Source organism: Pelecanus crispus, chromosome 9, assembly GCF_030463565.1.
Source record: "Pelecanus crispus isolate bPelCri1 chromosome 9, bPelCri1.pri, whole genome shotgun sequence".
NCBI lineage: Eukaryota > Metazoa > Chordata > Aves > Pelecaniformes > Pelecanidae > Pelecanus > Pelecanus crispus.
In genome coordinates, this window is record NC_134651.1 from 30989175 (window position 1) to 31010376 (window position 21202).

At 40.7% G+C, this 21202-nt stretch overlaps 1 protein-coding gene across 1 annotated transcript; it reads left to right on the forward strand.

The window, feature by feature from the left end:
• The first annotated feature begins 273 nt into the window (after positions 1–273).
• On the forward strand, positions 274–21025 carry PASK (PAS domain containing serine/threonine kinase). The gene is made up of 18 exons (XM_075716891.1): positions 274–445; positions 1544–1779; positions 2783–2953; positions 4288–4428; positions 4995–5129; positions 5825–6118; positions 6453–6615; positions 8101–8275; positions 9491–10806; positions 11075–11256; positions 13198–13362; positions 14150–14275; positions 14906–15040; positions 17164–17363; positions 18852–18985; positions 20004–20150; positions 20335–20361; positions 21018–21025. The coding sequence occupies exons 1-18, from the start codon at positions 274–276 to the stop codon at positions 21023–21025; spliced, it is 3927 nt and encodes a 1308-aa protein (XP_075573006.1).
• Positions 21026–21202: the final 177 nt, after the last annotated feature.

Consider the following 21202-nt stretch of genomic DNA (forward strand, 5'->3'; position numbering starts at 1 on the left):
TCCTGTTGATCACAGGTATCCTATCCTGCCTGGGCTGGATAATAGTCAACAGAGTCACCTTTGTGTTGACAACACAGACCAAATGTTGATCAGGACATGCAACAATGAGCGGCAGTCTTGCCATAGCTTACAGGACTGTGCTTTGGGTTAGAAGGCATCGTCACCTGCCAGCGTCCTGAGTGTTAGTGCCTGACTGTAAGGCTGACTGAATTTCTTATGTTTCTGTTACAGATGGTGGCTCCCTAGGTGTGGCGTGGCAACCAGACCGTGATCATGGCAGCCGAGGCTTATAGCCCCTCTGAAGGGGACCTTCTGCCTTCACCAGTAGGCTTAGTCCTTGCTCACTTGAATGACTCTGATAAGCTAAGTAGATCCTACCCCTGGGCTAACAAGAGCAGGAAAAGTCAGCTCTTTGAACTCTGCCGGCTTAGAACATCTCTGTCTGGTGAGTGCAGTGTTTTGAGATTGAGTTCACATGTCATCAGTGAAGGTGATGAGTTTCAGACGATTTCAGATCTTCCTCCTCCCCTCCCCCAAACCTAGAGGTGATAGCAATAAGTAGCTGCCAGAAAGCACTTGTTCAATAAGCATCTGAGCCATAGATTACTGCAGGCTGGGAGAGTTTACAGGGGACTTGTAGCTGGATAGGTGCTCTGCACTTGTACTTGTCCCTGGGGAAACTTGATTGGCTGCCATTGGACCACCCTGCTGTCTTGTGTTATTATCTAAAACATGAAAAATTTCCCAACGGGGAGAAAGATGTTGTTATGCTGGATTCTGTTAGGAGGGGAAGAACTTTGCAGTTTACAATGCATCCAGATACGGGTCTCCCTGTTTTATCATGGTGAGCATATTAAATACTGTATGCGGTGCATAAATGCAGAGATGTCCTTGTGATGGGTTGTTCATAATGCTTCTTCCAGTACTGCTAAACCTTCAAAGCTGCTCACTGTTTTGGGAGTTGAGCCATGGCATTTGGCTGCTGATGCCACTTTCCAGGGAAATGTTTTTTACAGGCAGAACTTTTGAAAATTTTAGTAGAATCACTTGGCATTGTGTAATGTAAAACAATAGCGTGGGCACAGATATTTCAGTGTCTTGTCTTGTGAATAGTTAATTAACTGGCTTCTGATTAATGCAATATTTAATAAGGGCTTGAACACTTATTGTAATTATATTTAATAACAGTTTCAATTTTAACTTGAGAGATTTCAAAACCTTTTAAACTCTGTTAAGTGAAAAATAAAAGTTAACCAGTCTGGTTGAATCTTATGGGTGTTGGCAATTTTTTTCTAGCCTACGGACTGAGTTTAATTGTACCAGTGGCTGTGAATCAAACAGATATGTTTATTAGAATTGTTTCTGTTTTCTTTAATTTCATTGATTTTATTTTCTTGTAATTTCTTAAAAAAAATCTAGATGCATATATTTGGGGATTACTTGACAGATGCTTCAGCTGACAACTAATTTTTTTTTATTCATTCCTCTAATACTCCTGTAGTAGACTATTATAGCTATACAGCCAATCTTTATCTTCTCACAGGGGAGAAATGGAGCTCTTACTGTTTGTCTTCACTGGCAGCTCATAACATTTGTACCAGCAAAACTCGTAACTTTTGGGCTCAGCAGGATTGTGCCTCTCTCTCCATTTCCACTGGAAGTTCTGCTTCTTGCTCCTTTTTGTATGCCCTCGCCATGGAGGAATCCAGCCAGTGCCTCCCAACTGCTGCACGCAATCCAAACAAAGCCATCTTCACTGTGGATGTCAACACAACAGAGGTATGTGCAGTAGCAACTGCTAAACTAAGCAGGCCGTATTTCGTATAGGCTGTATGATATCAGACAGGCTAAAATGCCTGTTATTCTTATGTGTATCTCCGGACAATCAGAGCATCATGAAGGCATTTTGTAGTCTGCTCAAGCTCAGTAGTCTTCTAAAGACTGACAATGCGTTTATTTCCATTGCAGGTTGTAGTTAGCAAAATATACAAGACAATATCAGAAACACGGATTTCTTGAGTCTTTTTTCAAACAGAAAAAGGGAATAAAGAAGAGTGCAGCTGTGATGTGGCATGAGGGAAGAAAAAGCAGAATGTGCTTCAAGCCTTCTGTCTGTTAAGTGCCAACCCTGGGACAGGTTTGGGGCGGCATGAGGTCTCTTTATCTGATCCAGTAAATATGCCTTTTGTATTGGGAAGGAGAGAATTTCTCTGCTTCTGTCCCAAGAGTAAACATTAATATAAAATTGAGTACTGAAAACTTTAAAGAGCTGTGCCTTTTTTAGCTTGAACCAACAGTTCAGGCTTACCCATCTTAAAGGCATTTAACCCTGACTTGGTCTGTAACACAGGCTTAAGTATGTCAATGACTGGTGTGATTACTGCATGCCTTCAGGTGTGGATAAAATTTTGTGGTCTGCTCAGGCTTTGCCTGCAAATACAACTTTGTAGTTGCCTCTGTGGATGTAATTATTTAAACGACACAAGAGGCTGGAGTGGGTAGGCAGTTAAAAGAAAGCAGGAAATCTAAAAGGAAAGCAGTATCTCAAACCCTCTTAACCAAGAAGATGTGTGGGCAAGGGATGTCCTAGAATAAGAAGATGTAGTGAACTGTTTTTGAAGATTTCAGAATTTAAAAGAACCACTCCATTTCCACCAAGAGGAAGGGATATTATAAGACATTAAAGCAACAACCTAAGGAGGTGATGATCTATTAACAAAACTTACAGCTTTTATTCTTTGTTTTGTTTTGGTGTTTTGGGGTTTTTTTTCTGCTTTTCTAGATCCTAGTGGCTAATGACAAAGCCTGCAAGCTGCTTGGGTGCAGTAGTCAGGAAGTCATTGGTCAAAACCTGTCCCGTTTGATATCCAAATCCAGTCAAGAGGTATGGGAAGCTGTGGATGAGGAGTATATAGAAACTGATGAATGTTCATCGGTGGTTTCGGGAACTGTGGTACGTGAAATGTTCAAGCAAATATTCTCCACCGTTTACAGTTTTTTTGTTGGCTTTGGTTTGGGGTTTGTTTTTTTGGGGCTTTTTTTTGACATTTTCAATATAATTTCCTGATACATATAACTTTGTGGGCATTTGGCAATTATGTCATTTGTAGGACTCTGGTTTGAAAGTTTGCAGATGTGGGAATTCAAAAGGCAAAAGATGGTGTGGGAGCCACCCGTGAGAGCCTTGCAGCTGCCAACATGTATAGTCATGATGATTTGACCAAATCAGAACTTAAAGGACATTAGATTTAAAAAAAAAAAAAAATCCATATAGATTGCTTAACATGGAAAAACCTATTCTGGAAAAGTTCCCAATTGTCTGGTCTTTTAAAATATTTTAAAAATTACCTTAAATTGCATTATGCATATTATAAAGTTCCACGTGAGTCAAATACTGTGAAATGTCTGTGCCAAAATACCCTAGTTGGCGCAAAAGAGCGGAATTGATATTTTGCCCATACTGGGGTTGTTTATAAAAGAACTGCATGAGAAATGTCTCAAAATTATTTTCTTTTGCTGCTGTTGTGAGCTGTCTCTAGAAAATACTTGGAAAATGAGCTCATATTCTTCCTGGTGTGTTATTTTTGTGCTGAAATTGTCAGCATCTCAGAGCTTGATCTTCCTGAATCCTCAGTTCAATATGGGGAAAAAAAATACCTAAGTTTCATTCAGTGAAATCCAGAATTAAAATTAAATATCTGATAAAGGCACTAATTCTAAGCTACAGCCATTCCAACTACTTTATAGGAGTCACTGTGTAATTCATAAACCCATTCTGTCAAGACCACATAAAAATGATAAAAGGCTTGATATGAACACTGCAGGTTATAAGATAAATAAACATTTTCTGATTTGAGAAGACTGTCCTCCCATAAGAAATTAATCTGCTATTTTTGCAGCTTAAAGTAAAAACTATGTTACTAATGTGGAGTATTCGTTAGTACCATGGGACATCTCTTACATAAGGCAGTTCTCTTGAATGCAAGGTATTAGATTGGCACATTTATTATGCTGAAGGAAATGCTGTTAGTCTTCTTGAGGCTGGGAGAGAAGATAAAAAATCAATTACGACATTTTGTGTGTAATCAGTGAATTATTTGCAAACCTTTTCATCTCTATATTAAAACTATTTCTTCCAATAAAAAACTAGTAAGTAGTCAAGAAACAACGTTTTTCTAACAGTGATGGTGAGATATCTTGGCTCAATATCTTATTCTTGTTTGAAATTCTTGCTAAGTAACCACAGTCTTAGTAAATTATGACTACACCTCTGAATCCTGTGGAAAGGTGGATGTTATAGGCCGTCTGAAAGAGAAGATCCCTGTCTTGGTCTGGCTGAGGCAAATACGAAGCGAGGACAACCAGTGTTGTGTGGTTGTGCTGGAACCAGTGGAAAGACTTTCAGCTGCTGTTTCCTTCAGGGTTGACGTGAGTGTTTTCCTAATGATCAAAGTAGACTGCAGTTTGTGAGAGTTTATGTGCAAATGAAACATGTCTAAAAGCCAGTAGGCACATTACTATTTGTGAACATGAAGTGTGTATATAGTACAGCCTGAAACCGGGATTGCACATGCAGACCTGTGCATGTATCTCCCATGTGGCTCACCTTGATGTATTCAACAAGTCACATTAAAATACACTGTGTGTCCCCCGGGGGACATGTTAGACTTGGGCAGTGGTGGTTTGGCAGGGGGTTGGTTATGCATGGCAGGGATGCCCTTGTGAAGGGATCAGCTTGCTGAGGAAAAGTTCTGTGGGGAGCATTGGACTCCCCTGCTTCTCCCCTATGGCAAAGGGCAAGCTCGCTGCATGATAATGTCAGAGAAGTATTGCATGATGTCTGCTTTCACTGAGGTAGTTGTATCCACAAAGAGACTGCAGAATGAAACTTCCTGCCATTTGGTTAGATATTTGCAGAAACTGTTGTTAAAGGATTGAGGGGACTGTGGCTAAAATGCTAAAATTAAAATAGTCCTGTAAATTTTCTTCCCAAGGGAGAGATGACCTCATGTGACCTCCTTTTTGCCCATCTCCATGGCTACCCAACATTGGAAGAAGTAGTTGGGCTCCACATAACGGACCTGATTCCTTCTGTCAAGATCCCTCCTCTAGGCAAAAAAATCCCAAAGGTATAGTATAAGCACCAACCACATTTTTCCATACCCTCCCCATTTGGAACATAGGTGCGCACTCTTTGCCCTCCTTATGTAACAGTAGAAGGCCTTTTCAGAGAGAAGCGTTAAGTCCCCTGAAAAAGGGTATGCTGCTTATTTATGGAGCTGCTGTCTGAGTATTTCTTAACTAGGAACAAGATCAAGTCCCAGTCTCTCACTGTGGAATCTGTCCTGGTGAAAGACCCTTTTCTCCAATCCTGGATTTTTAGAAACCTTGCTGTCTCTGTCAGCTCCCTAAAATTCCTTTGAATTCTTTAGCCAGTTTCAGTTGTGTCTGTCTGAGGAGTGAAAGTCTAAAGAATATCCAGATCTTGCAAATGCCATGAAAATGGGCAGCTAGATAGTTGAAAGAGGCCTTATTAATGCCTCATTTGCTGAAAAGCTGCAGCATGGACTTTCCTGGTCTTCTTCATCCGGATATTCATACAGGAGTTCAACACTGGATTCCAAATCCTTAGAAAACCAGACTTTGTTAATTTTGATATTCACAGGTTTGGTTAATTTTTCTTTCCCTGCTTCTCTTTCCTGAGAACATTCCTGTATAATTTTATATCAATACTGCAATAAAACCAAAACATTTGGTTGGTTAGAGGTTTTCTGGGTTTTTTTGTGTTCGTTTTTTTTTTTTTTTTCTTTTTGCTTTAATTTAGAACCTCAGGATCCAGCAAGCTGTAGGCCGATCCAGAGAGGATAACATGTTTCCTCTCAGTTTAAAGCTGCAAGTAAGCCTTCTGGAGGAGGACCAAGCAGCAGTGCAGAAAGATGGTGTTCCACAGACAGAAAAAGGCGGCTCTTTCACAGGATATCATTACTCTGCTACAGTTGTGGTTTTCTCCACCGTCAGTGGTCTTATTACTGTCCAGTCAGATGGAACCATCTGTGGCATCAAGGATAGTTTTGCTTTAATGCTCTTTGGCTATGAGAAGAAAGAACTGTTGGGAAAGGTAAGGTAGGAGTTTTAATCCCTCCCAAAAGACTGCTGTGTCTGGCAGCATATCCACTGGAATTGTAAAGTCGTCTTTACAAACTCATTTCTGTCTGTCCCAAAACCTCTGTGTTCCATGTGTTCGGCAAGCAAGTTGTAGGATGTAATTGCTGTAATTGCTGTCTTGCAGTGTTGAGCTAGTATGGATTTCAAGTATATGTTCTCCATCAGTCATGTGGATCACTTTTGCCTGGCTATTCATTAGAATCAGGTCCACAAACATGGATTGTTAGCATTTGCCCCCAGCCTGTGAGAGTCAGCTTAGCTTTATAAGGTTTTGTCCTGTGTTTTAGAACATTACGTTCCTGATCCCTGGTTTCTATAACAACATGGAGAGAAGCAGTGACTGTTCTTTGCCATCACTTCCTCTTGATGACTCCACAGGGACAGAGAGTGAGTGTATCTTTGAAGATGTTACTGCCTGCCATACAACTGGCTCTGGCTGCTGGAACAAAGGTAAAATGAATAGAGACAAGAGATTTGCCTATGAATATGGGAAGGTGCTTTGTAAAAGCAATATACCTCCATGCAGTTTTTAAATTGGATTTCCACTATAACCTAAAGTAAACAGAATTGCTCATCTAAGGTTGTGCTTCTCTCTGTGTTGCTAAGAAGATGAAACTGAATATCCAAGTTGGAAATTACATTGTTAATAGAGAATGCTTTATACTTAACAAGCACTTCCCTTTCCCTCCCTCCCCTGTTAGGATCTCTGAGTATTTTAAGATGTGTAAAATATAATTTTTGTGACAGTATGGCAGGAGAGCTGTAGATACTTAGGACAAATATTTTAAGGGAAAATTCTAATATTCTTCTGAATTGGCTCATATTGTTAGCTAATATTCAATGTTATGTTGCTGTGGTGTTTCAGTTAGAAGGCATCACATATTCTGCTGATGCAGTTCGCTGCATTTACAAAGACTTTATCAAAATTATATGTCTCTGAACACAACAGGAATAAACAGAAGCAAGGAAGCCTCATGTCTCCAAATCTGTCTTTCCAGCTAGCTCTGCCCAAAACAGAGAACACAAGCAAGTGCATACTTTCATCCGTATCGCAAGAGATCTTTTATGCTGGTTTTGTCTCCTTCTGGTTTTCTTCTTCTGTTTTCTTTTTCTTTTTTCTTTGCTTCAAAATGCACATCTGCATTGAAACCAATGCACGCTACTGGAACAAAGAAGAGTTAGTAGACAGTGTGCAATTTCTTAAGTAATTCTTTGATGAAGTGATGCCTCTAATCTAGGAGTAATTCAGTTCTTCAGTGAGAAAGCATTATTGGCACTCAGCCTTTACTAAATGGAAGGATTGTTCTAGATTCGAATCTAGATTTGTTCACTCATTAACAATACTTGGTTTACTTCATCTTACAAACTCGTGTTTTTCTCTTTTGAACTGTTGTCACTAGGGAAGGAAAGAAGTTTTTGTCTTATTCTTTCTCTTAAAAATGTTTAGGCTGTATACTTTTTTGTCTTGCAATTTCAGTGAGTTATATAAATGCAGTCTAAACCTTTTCATTTTAAGTGTTTGGAATGGGGAGTGTATGTGTGTTTTGGGCTTTTTTTGCTACTGCTATTTGTATGATCACTTTATCTGATCACATTATTTCCAGTCTCTGTATGGTCGCTGGCCTTTTTTTAGGTCTCTGAACTTCAATCCAAGCAGCTAACTCACGAGGCTAATACCTGTCCAAGAGCTTTGATAGGAAGGTAAATTTTAGCAGCCCTGAAACATTTAGATTCCTGCATGTGATGACTTCTCAGGCCAAAGTAGAGTGGAGTGCTCATATTTGGACCGCTTTGCCTTAATCAAGTCTCTTATACTTAATTCCTTAGGGATGAGACAGACCAAGGCAGTTCCAAGATTGTTTTTAATCACTGTAGTCTCCAAAGCCTAAACATAAAAGGTTAAGTTGGTATGGCTTTGTTTCTTGTTTGGTACAGACAGCAGCTTCTTGGCTGCATCTTCAGCAAGCCTTCTGTCAAGAGATGAAGAGCAGAAATTGGAAAGAAGACAAAAAGACAACAAATTAATACATGATGAGACTAAACAAAAGAATGTGACCAGTTTATTTTTTACTCCCTCACCTCCTGAAGTGGTATCCACATCCTCTAATAGGTAGGCATTTCATGGACTGCATATTCACTTTGAAAAATGAAGAGCCGTGGTGGCAATCACCAGCAAAAACTGTTTCTTCACATCTGTGATGTTTGTGGGAAGGTGTAACAAGAGCCTTCCACACTTTGCTCTCTTTAGAATCTGGGCACTATTTGCAAGACAGGTGGAGTTTTGCCTGCCTTAGATTTTTGTTTAGATCTGTACAAACTACAATTGAAAAGTTACAGGAGTTCCATTTCTAAAGGGGACCAAATGCTTCACCCAGGCTAGGGAAGGTAATTAGGCTCTATCTTTGCTAGATCAGAAGCAGTGGATGTTTATCTCCTTCCATGGTATCCACCAGCTGGTGTTGCACTGAAGCCAGGTTACCTGGAATGAATTCAAAATGTGAATTTTGCTCGGTGTAACTGTCAGTCCTCCATTAAAACAGGGTACTGTGATACTGATGTCCAGCCATTTTTATTGTACCTTTCCAGGTCTTTTTCCTGTTACAAGGTTAGACATTCTGCACAAGTACCTATATGATGCACATGGTTAATCTTAAGTCAAATTTTAAGCTTTCCACATTAACAATTCTAACCCTCAGAAAATATTTACTGCCCTTTTTAGTATGTAGACTATTACAGCACAGTTCTTGCTGCTTTTTGAAAAGACTGATAGTCTCATTTTTTTTCCTTGTGCTCTCCTGGGATTATGTCTCTCACCTCATACTTGGATTGTAAGTGCTCTGCTGCATGGATTGTCTCTCTACTCTGCATTTTTACTAATGGAAATGTTTGTAAAATACGTTGTGCTATGGGCTTCAGTGAACCATGGTTAAATTGATGGATGGGGACATCCAGCTTCTGTTGGACAGACAAGGGATCTTCTGTTCTCAGGACTGGAAGTGTCCTGCCATGTGTCCTGCCAATTGGCTTTTTGTTGTGGTAAATGATCTGATATATATTTAGAAATTAAGCTAGAGAAGGAAGTAATCCATAGGGAAAGACTGCCATTTGCATGTACCTGCTCTTCTTCGGTCAAGATGGAATTTGTTAGGATTTTGGATGCCTGTGCCAACAGCTTTCTGCCTTTTTCTTTTAAACTTAAAAATAAAATAATTGGTGCAGGTTTTGAATAGTGACCATAGTAACGGAAGAGTGGGTAGTATACAGTATGATGCTTTTCTCATTCTTTTGTCATCATGATATCACTAATAACTCTGATCCCTTGCAGTGAAGACAGCATTGCTACTGATGGACTGTCAGCCCACCATAGAGAGCCTGACCCTGAAATCTGGCTTGACAGAATCAGAGCAGTGGAACAGTGTAGAACAGTGGAAACTGCAGGATCAAATAATTCTCAAAAGATGCTCTCTGCAGGGCTCTCTCCTATGTCATTTGATTCAGAACAGTTGGATTTAGGTCAGAACATGAAGATTCCAGTAAGAAATGGTGATAGTGCAGTATCTGGTGCACCTGAGACTCAAAATGCCAATGAGACTAGTATCTTGCCTAACCAATTACAAGTTCATCATCAAGACCTCAAGGAAGGAAATTGTCAGCAGATCTGTAGGTTACCATATGAAATGCTGAGGCATCAGCATTCCACTGATGCCAGGGGACAAGCTTCTTCAGTACATGTTGCCTGGTCCCCTGTTTGTTCTAGGCTACAAGACAATCTAGATACTGCATCCTATGGCCCAATTAAGCTGCCTTCTGATGTTACTTGTAACTCACCTGGAACACCAACAATAGATGAGCCATGGTCTGGGACAACACTGGCCTGCAGACAAGACTTTCAAAGCCACATGGTTACAGGGCAGTTGTCAAAACCAATCTTGATGTGTGATGCAAAACATTCCAGTCTTAAGCACGTTATCATTGAAAACTGCCTGCTAAGTGATGCTTCATCCTTCTTTGCAAATGGAAGAAAAGCTATCTGCAATGTTTGCTCTGGAAATAAAATGGGTTACAGTGCTTCTGCACCAGGAGTTGCCGCAACCTCTGAAGATGTTAAAGAATCAGACATTGAGCTGAACCATATTTTCTCTGGGTGTGAGGTACTGGGTCTGAACACTGGTGTCAAGGGGAACTCGGACAATTGTTCAGGTATTACTGCAGCTCTTGCAGGAGCATCCTCCTCTAATGCAGTGGACTCAGCTGTAGGCAATATGCTAACTCAGAAAAATAGTGCCTTTTCAACTGGGCAAGAAAAGCAGCTGCTGAATGGTGTTGCTATAGAAGATGGTTCTGGGTGGCTGGCCTCCCGAAGGCATTTAGAAAACTCTGAAGAATCCTCCAAAGCATTTCTTGAGAAGCCTGAAACTCTTGCAGAGACTGCAGGGGACAATGTCAACAGAAAGCTACTGAAGAGCAAAGATAGTCCTGAAGAAGACCGTCAGTTGCATGGGCAGCACAATATGGAGATAAAAGTAACATCAACCTCAGTGAAACAAGAAGGAATGCTGAATCCAGCAGCTCCTTTGATCGTGGAGATTCTGGAAGGCAGTTACACCGGGAATTGCTGTCACAGAGATGGTTCACAATTATGTAAGTTAAACCTATTTCTCCCCTTCCCAAAACTCTTATCGGGATGCTCTTTTTCACCCACATTTTTGCAGAAGGCAGACAATTCTGGTTAGAAGCTCACAGTGGAGAGGAATGAAGAAGCTCTAGCATCTAGAAAAAAAAATGGTATTTAAGTCTACTCAGAGGGTATTGGAAAAGCAGGTGGTATAAAATACAAAGTTACTAAGAAACTAATCCAGACTGAATAGTCAGAAATATTCTTATTTAACTTCCTCACCTGTTTCTACAGGTATAGACTTTGAAGTGAAACGTGTAGAACTGCAGGACCCTGCCATACTTTTCTGTGTCTGGGTGGTGAAAGACCTTCTACAGAGCCAGAAAGAAGCTGTAGCAAAGACTCAGCTTTTGTTCTCCAGTCTAACAAGCTCTGCCCAGTCTATTGCAGACCTTTCTACACATAGTCTTGGAGATGTAAGAAATTCTACCATTGTATAATATTGAGCATTTCTCTCCTTGTTTGACTGTTAAGCTGAAGCTAAAGTCAAAAAGTTTTTCAAATTAAAATAATGTCATGAGGTGGTGGGCGGTTATGGCTGTTTCTTTTGTTTCCCTATTTTTATGTCAAAAGAAATGTTTCTTTCCTGTAAAAAGGACAGTTGCTATTTTGTAACATTTCTGGTAGTGTGTGTTTGGCTTGGTGTAGTTACCTTTCCAGTCTGAACAATGAAAGCACCTAATTTTAAACTTGTCCTTACGCTGGTTTAAGTTCATCTACAAAAGAGGTTTGCACCAGTGTGGTGAGATTAATTTTTAAATCAATGTAAACATGATGAAAAAAGGAAATACTAGGCTGAAAACTTTCATTGACTGACTTGTGTCAGCAAAAGAAAACTGCAGCTTTTAGCTGCCTCCTGAGATGCTGCATTTGGGATGGTATACAGGAAGCTAATACTGCATAGCTGAACAGTAGGTACATGTCAATGCCATAAAACCTGAACAAAGAACTGCTCAGGCATGCTTTTTAGTTAGTAGTGGGATGTAAAACCAACAGTACTTTGACCAAGGCTATAGAGGAAAATCGTATCTTTGATCAATTGAAATAGGTAATGGTGTCCTTCTAGATCCCTTGAATAAATCTATGCATTCCCTACATCTTTATGTAGCTGGATTTTCTGATGACCTTAACGGAGAAGTACATAGATATTTAGATATCACGTGTAACATGTATAGTGGTGACAGTTCCAAACTACAGGAAACTCTAAGGAGCTGCTGTTTATTGAAATGTACTGCAGATTAGCTATGTAGTTTCCCTCCCCTGCCTCACCTTTAATCAGTGAGCTGGGAGATCAAGTAGATAATTTGAGTGAAAAGCTTGGCTATTGGCAAAACTTGCTATTTGGAATATTTTTTATGAGACGTTTGAGAGCTGAGTAATAAGATGGCTCTTGTTTTCCTTTTAGAAAATAATCTTCCATGTACCTGCACATGTATGTTGAAATATAAGCAGTTCTGACCATTTCATGTATAACTCCAAATTTCACTATTTAAAACAAATGCTCCCGTGAGATTTGTTGTGTTTCCTCTCTGTATGGAATACTCTGTATGTCATAAAGATGTTCTGTTTTCATGCATTTTAGATGCCATCTTTGGTGGAGAAACCTAATAATCACTGATACAAACAACCCCAAGCTCTTTCTTGCAAGCAAGAAAAACTTCTGGTGTGTTTAATTTCTCATGCGGTGTTGTAGGCCTTGGTAGGAAGGCGTGTGATGTTTCTTTAGTAGGGATTTTACTGGGGTGTTAAAATTTAGGAGGGTATGCCTTGAACTTGTTTGCTCTTCGTGTCTGCTAAGAGACCAGTCTGCAGAACTAAAATGCTATCTTACCAGATAGTTTGGTAAACACTGGTAATTTAATATCTTTTATACACTAACTCTTTTTAGGTTACTGAGGCAAACAGAAATCGCCAAATTTATAGACAGGGCTTAATGCAGCACCTTTTTAGTTTTGTCCATCTAGAATACACTTACCTGGAAAAATTACAACATTGAATGTAACCTACTCTTTATTCATCAAATAAAATTATCATTTGGTGATAGACCACAATGAATTCATTTTCCTACCTGCACAGAGAATTTTGTGTGAGCATCTAAGGTGTATATGCCTCTGTTTTCTTTATCTTTCTCTGAATTAAGCAGTATTTGTAGCTGCTGAGAGCTGACTGTTGACTTGACTTGTCTCATATGGTGATGATTACATCAACATACAGTTCTTGCTATCAAAACCAAAGATCACTCCTTTTAGCTATTTTTGCAGTTGTATACTTTCTTTTCCGTATTTACTTCATTTTATAAACATGCTTCTGTGGCTTGCTCATTTTTTTTCTTGCTTTTTTTTTTTATCTGTACCTAGGCCATCAGATCTTCACTTTTTGAGAATTCCCAAAGAGCTGAAGAGCTTGAAGGATTACGGGCATGTGAGGGAGAATATGCAAAAAATTACAACACTCTCAGTCCTATTGGCAAAGGATCTTTTGGCTTTGTCTGGACTGCCAGGGGCAAGAAAGATCACCAGGAGGTTAAATATTTCTTTTAGATCTCATTGCAATAATTATTTAGGATGAAAACTGAAAAGTTAGAGTGTTCATATTGTGTCAACACTACACTATTAAAAGCTGCTATTTGGTAGTCTGGGGTTTTCCTTTGTTTAAACAGAAATCTGAAATCACTAACCTCATGGAAACAGGACAGCAAAATGTTGGCATTGATGTAGTATATGAACTGTTACCTAAGACAAAAGGCACAGAATGAGACTGACCATGTAGTTGATTTAACCTGTTGAAAGAAGTATATGTTAAGCTTAGCAGAATTACAGGTTTTAGTCTTCTGTTACTAAAGAGAATGACAGACTTCAAAGTCTTTATTCTGCCAAGACTCAAGAATATGGAATAGACATATTGATGTTATTGTGGGACCCTCCTCTTCATCAGCAGAAATATTTTGGGTGTTGAGAGGCAAGATCTGGTGTTTCTGTGCATGGATGTCAAGTGCTCATTTCCCTCCACTGTACCCTATGCCAGAAGTCACCACTGCTGTAGCTGGGTTGATAGGAGAGCTGGCCTGTCAAAGCTTTTGGAATTCAGAGCATCAATAAAAAGAAAATAAATATATTCCATTTCTGTGCATCATTTGGCTTCTAGGACTAAATCAGTTTCAATATGTTTAAAGGTACTGTAAGCAATGCACATTGGGTTACTTCTGTCCTTCTAGTAATATGATTCACTAATGTTTTTCCTGGAAATTAACTTACCAAACACTTAGAGCCATACTTTTGCAGGTGATGCTGAATGCTGTTGTCTGTGTAGGTTGTCGTAAAGTTCATCTGGAAGGAGAGAGTGCTTGAGGACTGCTGGGTAAATGATCCTGATCTGGGGAGAGTTACTCAAGAAATTGCAATCCTGTTGAAGCTGGAGCACCCCAGTATCATTAAGGTACAGTGAACTCAGAGTGAATGCAGTTTTGAACTGCATCAGATGGTTCCTTTGAACACTTGGTGTCTTGTGTCCCTTCTTCTTCAGGAGTGAGGAAGTTCCCTGTATTAAATCTACCTTTTCAGGCAAGAAAGGAACCTACCTATCCTGCTTTGTTTTGGAGGGTTGTTACAGCAGACTATCGCTTGTTGTGACACTTTTACCCCGAACAATTGATGTAAACATAGATCTGAAGGTGTGACGCTTAACAGGAAAAAAAGCCTGTACGTTATTTCAAGACAACAGGATGCATATCTTGGAAGTGTGATGTCACATCTGAACGTGTACTAGTTCAGTAAATAATCTGGATGCACATCTTGATTCCTGTTTTTTGTTTTGGGGTTGTTGGTTTTGTTCCCCCCCACGCCTCCTGCCCCAGAAAGAGAATTCCTCCTGGTTTTAATTCTGCTCTCAGTTTTAATTATGCTCTCTTTTCAAGAAACATTTGTGCTCAGTGAAATGAGACTTCAAAGATTATAATACATGTTGATTAAATCTCCAAGAGGAGAGCAGTGTTTGTTTTTTTAAAAAAAAAAACAAACAAGCAGTTTGAGGATGAAGCACATGATTTTAAAAGTCTGTTATTTATAGGTGTTGGATGTATTTGAAAATGAACACTTCTTCCAGCTGGTGATGGAGAAGCATGGGTCTGGTCTGGATCTCTTTACATTCATTGATAATCAGCCCAACTTGGATGAGCCATTAGCAAGTTACATATTCAGACAGGTGAGAGCTGGGAATGTGCAGTTGCTACATGCAGGTAAGATTTGGTTAATATAAGAACCAGGGCCCTGTTTCACTCAAAAGATTTACTGGCTAATAAGCAAGCATGCTGAATTGGAGTCATGCTCAATACCTGCAGAACTTTTCCTCGTTATTCTGTAGGGCTGATTTCTAGCTAACTGAAATGCTACCTGCAGAAACCTTTTTAAGGTTTACTTAGAAACCGGTACCAAAGAAACCTTTATAGGACCTTACTTCATAGGAGGATTTGCTATAGAGCCATTGCCTCTTGGCTGTGATTGTAGCAGCACATACCCCCTGTCACCAAGGTGCCCATTCACGTAGCAGTCACATTTCCTCTGTGGGAGGAGGAAAGTGCATGAAAGTTGCCCCAAGCCTCACTAAAGCCTCACTAAAGCTTTCACTTAGATCAGTGCTTGGTTTTGACTGCTTATTGGGGTAAAGGGCTCCCTTCTTTTTAAGGAATTTAGAATCAAGAAATTAGCTTTGATTTTAACATGGCATAACGTAAAATAACTCAAGGTAGTTTATTGTGAATCAGGAGCTTGCCTGAGAGTTGAATTGTCCTTTGTTCATTGGGTTAACCACAACAGCAGTCCCCAAGTAATTCCCCCTCATGTGTTTTGGAGTAAATTCCTTGTTCTAAGGTATTCAGGAATTACTTTGCACGTGGTAACTCACTGCTGTGTCCACCCTCCCCTCACCTGGCGTGCTGATGGAAGATGGTAGCCAAGGTGTTGCACCTTCTTTGTATCTGCTGTGCAGCATCCATTCACAAATTGCAGTCTACGGTCCCTTTAGACTTCTGACAGATAAGCCCTTTTCCTAAACGAACCCTGAGTTTGTAAGGGTGCTTTGTTACTTCAGAGCTGTGCAGTATTTCTCTGAAGAGGTGTCCTGGTTTTGGCTGGGATAGAGTTAATTTTCTTCCTAGTAGCAAGCATAGTGCTGTGTTTTGGATTTCAAATGAGAAGATGGATTTCAAATGAGAAGAATGTTGATAACACGCTGATGTTTTAGTTGTTGCTAAGTACTGCTTATGCTAGTCAAGGACTTTTCAGTTTCCCATGCTCTGCCAGGTGCACAAGAAACTGGGAGGGGGCACAGCCAGAATAGTTGATCTAAACTGACCAAAGGGCTATTCCATACCATATGACATCATGCTCAGTATATAAACTGGGGGGGGTTGGCCGGGGAGCAGCGATTGCTGCTCGGGAACTGTCTGGGTATCGGTCAGCAGGTGGTGAGCAATTGCATTGTGCATCACTTGCTTTGTATATTATTATTATTATATTGTTACTATTATCATTACTATTTTACTTTATTTCAATTATTAAACTGTTCTTATCTCAACCCAGGAGTGTTTCTCACTCTTACTCCTCCGATTCTCTCCCCCATCCCATTGGGGCAGAGGGAGTGAGCGAGCGGCTGCGTGGTGCTTAGTTGCTGGCTGGGGCCAAACCACGACAAGAGGGAGCTTTGTATTATAAATAGAAACTTTTCTCCTTCAGCCATCTGCTTTTCTTGCTCCAATGTATTGTGGTAGGGATCACGATTGTCTCCAAGGTGATATAATTCTGATGCTATTCTTAATTATAGCACTACAGCATGAATCATGCAGGAAGAAGAATGGAATTTAGGAGTGACTATATTATTTATACCAAACTTCACTCTTAAATGCTTTGTCATCCTGCAGTGTTGGAGGCACACAGTAATATCCTTCTGGAAAAATCAAAGGACCCTCCATATGAAGCTGGGATAAAAAAATAGAGTAACCCGCAGGATTGCAACAGTAAGCTCTGATGCTTCTAACCAAAAAAGCAAGCACATCGTGACTATAGCATGTCATCTTCCTGCACATTTGTGAGAGAAAAGCAAGCAAAGGCTTTTTTTAAGTCTCTCCCAAGAGCATTGTAACACCCACTTGCAGCAGTGCTGACAGGCATGCCCGAGTTCATTTCCAGCTACCAAAATTAGGATCTATATCTTGTTTATATAGTGTCAAAACAAGCCAAAATGTGGCTATCGGAGCTCTGTGATGCCATATAGATTATCCAGAAGGACACCTCTGTGTAGTAACACCTAGTTCTTTCCTCCTCTTTCAGCTTGTATCAGCTGTTGGGTATCTCCACTGTAGAAACATCCTTCACAGAGATATCAAGGATGAAAACATTGTCATTGCTGAAGATTTCACAATTAAATTAGTGGACTTTGGTTCAGCTGCCTACTTGGAACCCAGCAAATTGTTTTATACCTTCTGTGGAACAATTGAATACTGCTCACCAGAAGTGCTGTCTGGCAAACCGTATGTCACCCTCTGAAAAGTAATTTTTGTGTCCATCGCACCAAAAAAATGTGTGTGCAGGGCTGGAATAGAGAAGCCAAGCTGCTTTGCCATTGGTACTCTGCTAAAGTATCTAACTACAGAAAACGGCAGTGAGATTTGGGGCACTGCAGTGACAGAAATTACTCGTAAAGGTTTGAATGCATATAAGTAGGGCACTGCGGTGACAGAAATTATTTGTAAAGGCTTGAATACATACGAAGTTGTTTCTGAGTAAGTCTGTTGACAGGCTTTCTTATTCTGGTCAGATGTTTTGCAAAGCCTTGCACTAATGTCTGTTCTACTGTAGAGCCAAGTTCAAGAACAAGCCTACGATTTTAATTTCCAGACTGGTAGAAGAGTCTGGATGAGTTGTGTTCTGACTTGAATGTGTCCTTTTTCCTTAATCTTTCATAATACGTACATCAGCTTGCTAACCTTCTCTTCAGACCTGTGTATGAACACACTGATGCATCTCTACTAAAAGCTGGTCTTACAGAGAGGTGGTATAAGCAAGTATTGCTGTATAGCATCTGCCCCTTACCACGTCTGTTTTGTACTTCCCCCACTCCCATCTCGTCTGTTTCCTTCTTTCCTACTTGCTTCCCTGTATGAATTTTTGCAGTTTGATCATTGTTCACCACCCCATTGATTTTTGTGCTCCTCTGGACTCAAGGGTTCTTCCTTTGCAGCTTGCTGCTACCTTGGGTGCTCTGCCCAAATCTTAGCTGTCTTTTCCCTATTCTTTCCTTCTCTGGGTGCTCTTTACCTGGAGACTGGCAGTCTCTTACCCACTCCTGGAGGGAAGCCTTACCATCACAGGGTAGAAAACATTAATTGTACGTGCAAGTATGTTATCTTGCTCTCATTTCACAGCTGTTTTCATGGGTCCTTCAGGCAGCTCCTCTTAACAGGCTGGGGGGAAAAAAAGCTATGTAAGAAGGAGAGGAAATCCCTGCTGGGAACTAGATGGAAGATGAAGCAGCGCTGCCCTGGGAATTCAGCCTGTTACTGTGTGAAGAAACTGTCCCTTTTACTCAGATGGAATCTAGACAGTTAATATTTATTTCCAAATAACTTTTGTTTTGAAAGGGGTGAGAGGGGGCAAATGAGATTGCACTGAAGCATCGGATCTTGCATTTGAATATTTACTTGATAGTTTTGGCTTATAGTAAAGAAGGAGGAGGCTTAAGTTCTCTTGTCATGAGCTCACGCATGTGGAAGTCTAGGTGCATTTTATACACACTCATCAACTGAAACTGGTTGGCCATTCTTTGGTTGGTTTTCCTTCGTGGAGAAGGAGAATACAGACTTCTCAAAAACACCTGAGAACCTTATTAGAATTCTCACAAACTTTCTATGTTAAAAATTGGAAATAAGGACTATCAACTGCCTCTTTTTCTTTTTACTTTCTTTAGCACACAATTATGTATTTGCAATCTGAGTTTATGCAAATTTATCTCTGCATAGGTACCATGGCCCTGAGCTGGAGATGTGGTCCCTTGGTGTCACCCTTTATACCCTAGTATTTGGAGAGAATCCGTTCTGTGAGCTGGAAGAGGCCATGGCAGCTGTCCTGAATCCTCCTCAGCCTGTGTCAAAAGGTGAATTTTTTCCCATTTGCTTTTTTAAAGGAGCAGATCTCTTGGGAAGCATAAGCAGTATTTATTCCCCAGAAATAAAGGGGAAGACTGGAAAAATGCTCCCAAATGTGGTCTGCAATGATTTTAAAGGCTGCTCACTGAAGCTGAGTTATCCAAGGTATCCTTTTTGGGTAAGTTCTGCAGTTCTTCAGGCCTACAATGAATACAGTTATCTGCCGTATCCTTTATTAGTTTCAAATTCCAGGCCTCCCATTTATTATGATGACTCAACCTATCAGTTTGCCAAGCTTCAGTGAGGCTTATACCTGAGAAAACCAGAACAAATAATGCCTGATGGGAAGGTTCACTCTAGCAGATAACTTTAAGATCAGTAATGGCACTTGTGTAACTTAACGTAAGTTTTATGTCATTTGAACTATTGCCAATCCATGCCATGTCACTTTTGGGATGGATGATAATGTATGAATTTATAATTTCTGAATTAATTGTATGGCTTGACCTCACAGGAAAAATACATTGGCTGTGTTTTCTGTTGGAGGTATAGAAAACTAATTGCATGTCAGACTAAAGATATCTTCATCAACAAGTTATCTGGGGTCCTTAGGAGCACTATGGTTATAAGGCTTCAGGGTGCTGCAATTGACTGGTAAATTCTGGAAGCTTTTCCTGAACCCTGAGTGCACCTTTAATCACAGATCAAACATGGGATGACTGCACAACAAGACTTGGCTTGGAAACAGTGAGTCAGGGTTGCCTCTGTGGCATTTGCTTCTACTTCTGTCCTCCTCGGTGTCGTAACTCTGCACTCGGTTCTCTGTTTTCACAACCTGGAAATCTCAGATCATTCCCAGAGCTGAGCACATGTGACTAAGACTGTGGTAGAACAGTACTGCACAAGAGATTAATGGGGAGGATTTGTAATTAAAATCTGCATTCTTTGAATATAAACCATGTCTTGCATTCCCAGTATGCCTAAAATACAAACTGAGCCATTCCTCTTACTGCTGTCTCTCCCCAGGTCTCGTGAATCTCATTGCTGGGCTTTTGCATCCTGTTCCAGAGCAGCGCACAACTCTGGCAATGTTAGTAGAGGATTGTTGGCTGAAGCAGCCTGTGAACCTGGGTGATTATACCTGGGAAGAGGTATACATCTCTGCTGACACAGGTGAGATGTTGTTCTGAAGGCTTTCTCCTCCACCCAGGGCCTGCCAAGCCCACAGGGATGTGGTTAGCAAGATACTTCTCGTTAGAAGGTCATCTGCTGATATGCAAATGTGCTCAGTTTGAAGATACATCTGTTGTCTGGCAGGACCTATGGTTCACCCCTCACTGTTTGTCTTTCTCCCTAGAAAGCAGCAGATTCAGAAAGAGTTCTGGTGAGTGTGTGCATGGAGACAGGCTCCCAGCTCCTTGCGTGGACAGTGAGCCATGCCTGACTGCTTCCCTGCCGGGAAAAAGCAGCAGCTGTGGAGTGCCAGGGCTGGGGCCTGGGGCATCGCTGCCATCCCTCTCTGCAGCACAAGCCCCTCCCTGTGGAACCGGTAGCTGCCTTACCGCAGGACACATGGTGTCACTCAAGAACCAACAGGAATTACTTGTAAGCACTTCTCTCTTGTAGAAAGATTACTACTACTTCTCTCTGTAGAAAGATCTGGTGGTCAGCACTGAGTGGTAGGCAGAGCAGCCTTGAGCTGCTCTGCCTGGCCATGATTCCTCTAGAAAAGCTTCTTGCTAATAAGCATTTGTAATTGTTCTTACACAGGATGTTTTAAAGCTGTGAGGCAAAGATTTTTTCATGTCTTGTTTAAATTGTTCATAACTTGGAATATCTTTTTAGTGGCTGGTTTTACTTCTTTATATGTAGTTTCACTCTTTCTGAAAAGCAAAGGAAAACCACCTTTGTCTTGGTTGCCCGCCCTCTGCCTGTTGTTTGGAGTTTGAGGCCTCTTTATGCACACAAAACCAGGCACAGAATTGCATGATGGGGAGGTATCCCCCCTTTTCTTTTCGTCAGAATCCTCTCCGTATCCAGGAAAATAGTCCTTGATTGCGACGAGACAGAGATACTGGAAAGAAAAACCACTTTCAATAAACAGAATGTTAACCAATTCAAAACAGTGAGTGCTCAGGAGGAAACAGGGACAGGGCAGCTGAACTGGGACCGCCGCGTCCCGCAGCACCCTCCGCACCGCCCGGCTGGCCCGGGCTCCCACACGC

Excerpts from the sequence above, each read along its gene's own strand:
- PASK (XM_075716891.1), top strand. The coding sequence starts at position 274 with ATGGCAGCCGAGGCTTATAGCCCCTCTGAAGGGGACCTTCTGCCTTCA. Across the intron at positions 14,276-14,905 it reads AGCACCCCAGTATCATTAAG|GTGTTGGATGTATTTGAAAA; the intron begins GTACAGTGAACT and ends TGTTATTTATAG. Across the intron at positions 18,986-20,003 it reads TCCTCAGCCTGTGTCAAAAG|GTCTCGTGAATCTCATTGCT; the intron begins GTGAATTTTTTC and ends GTCTCTCCCCAG.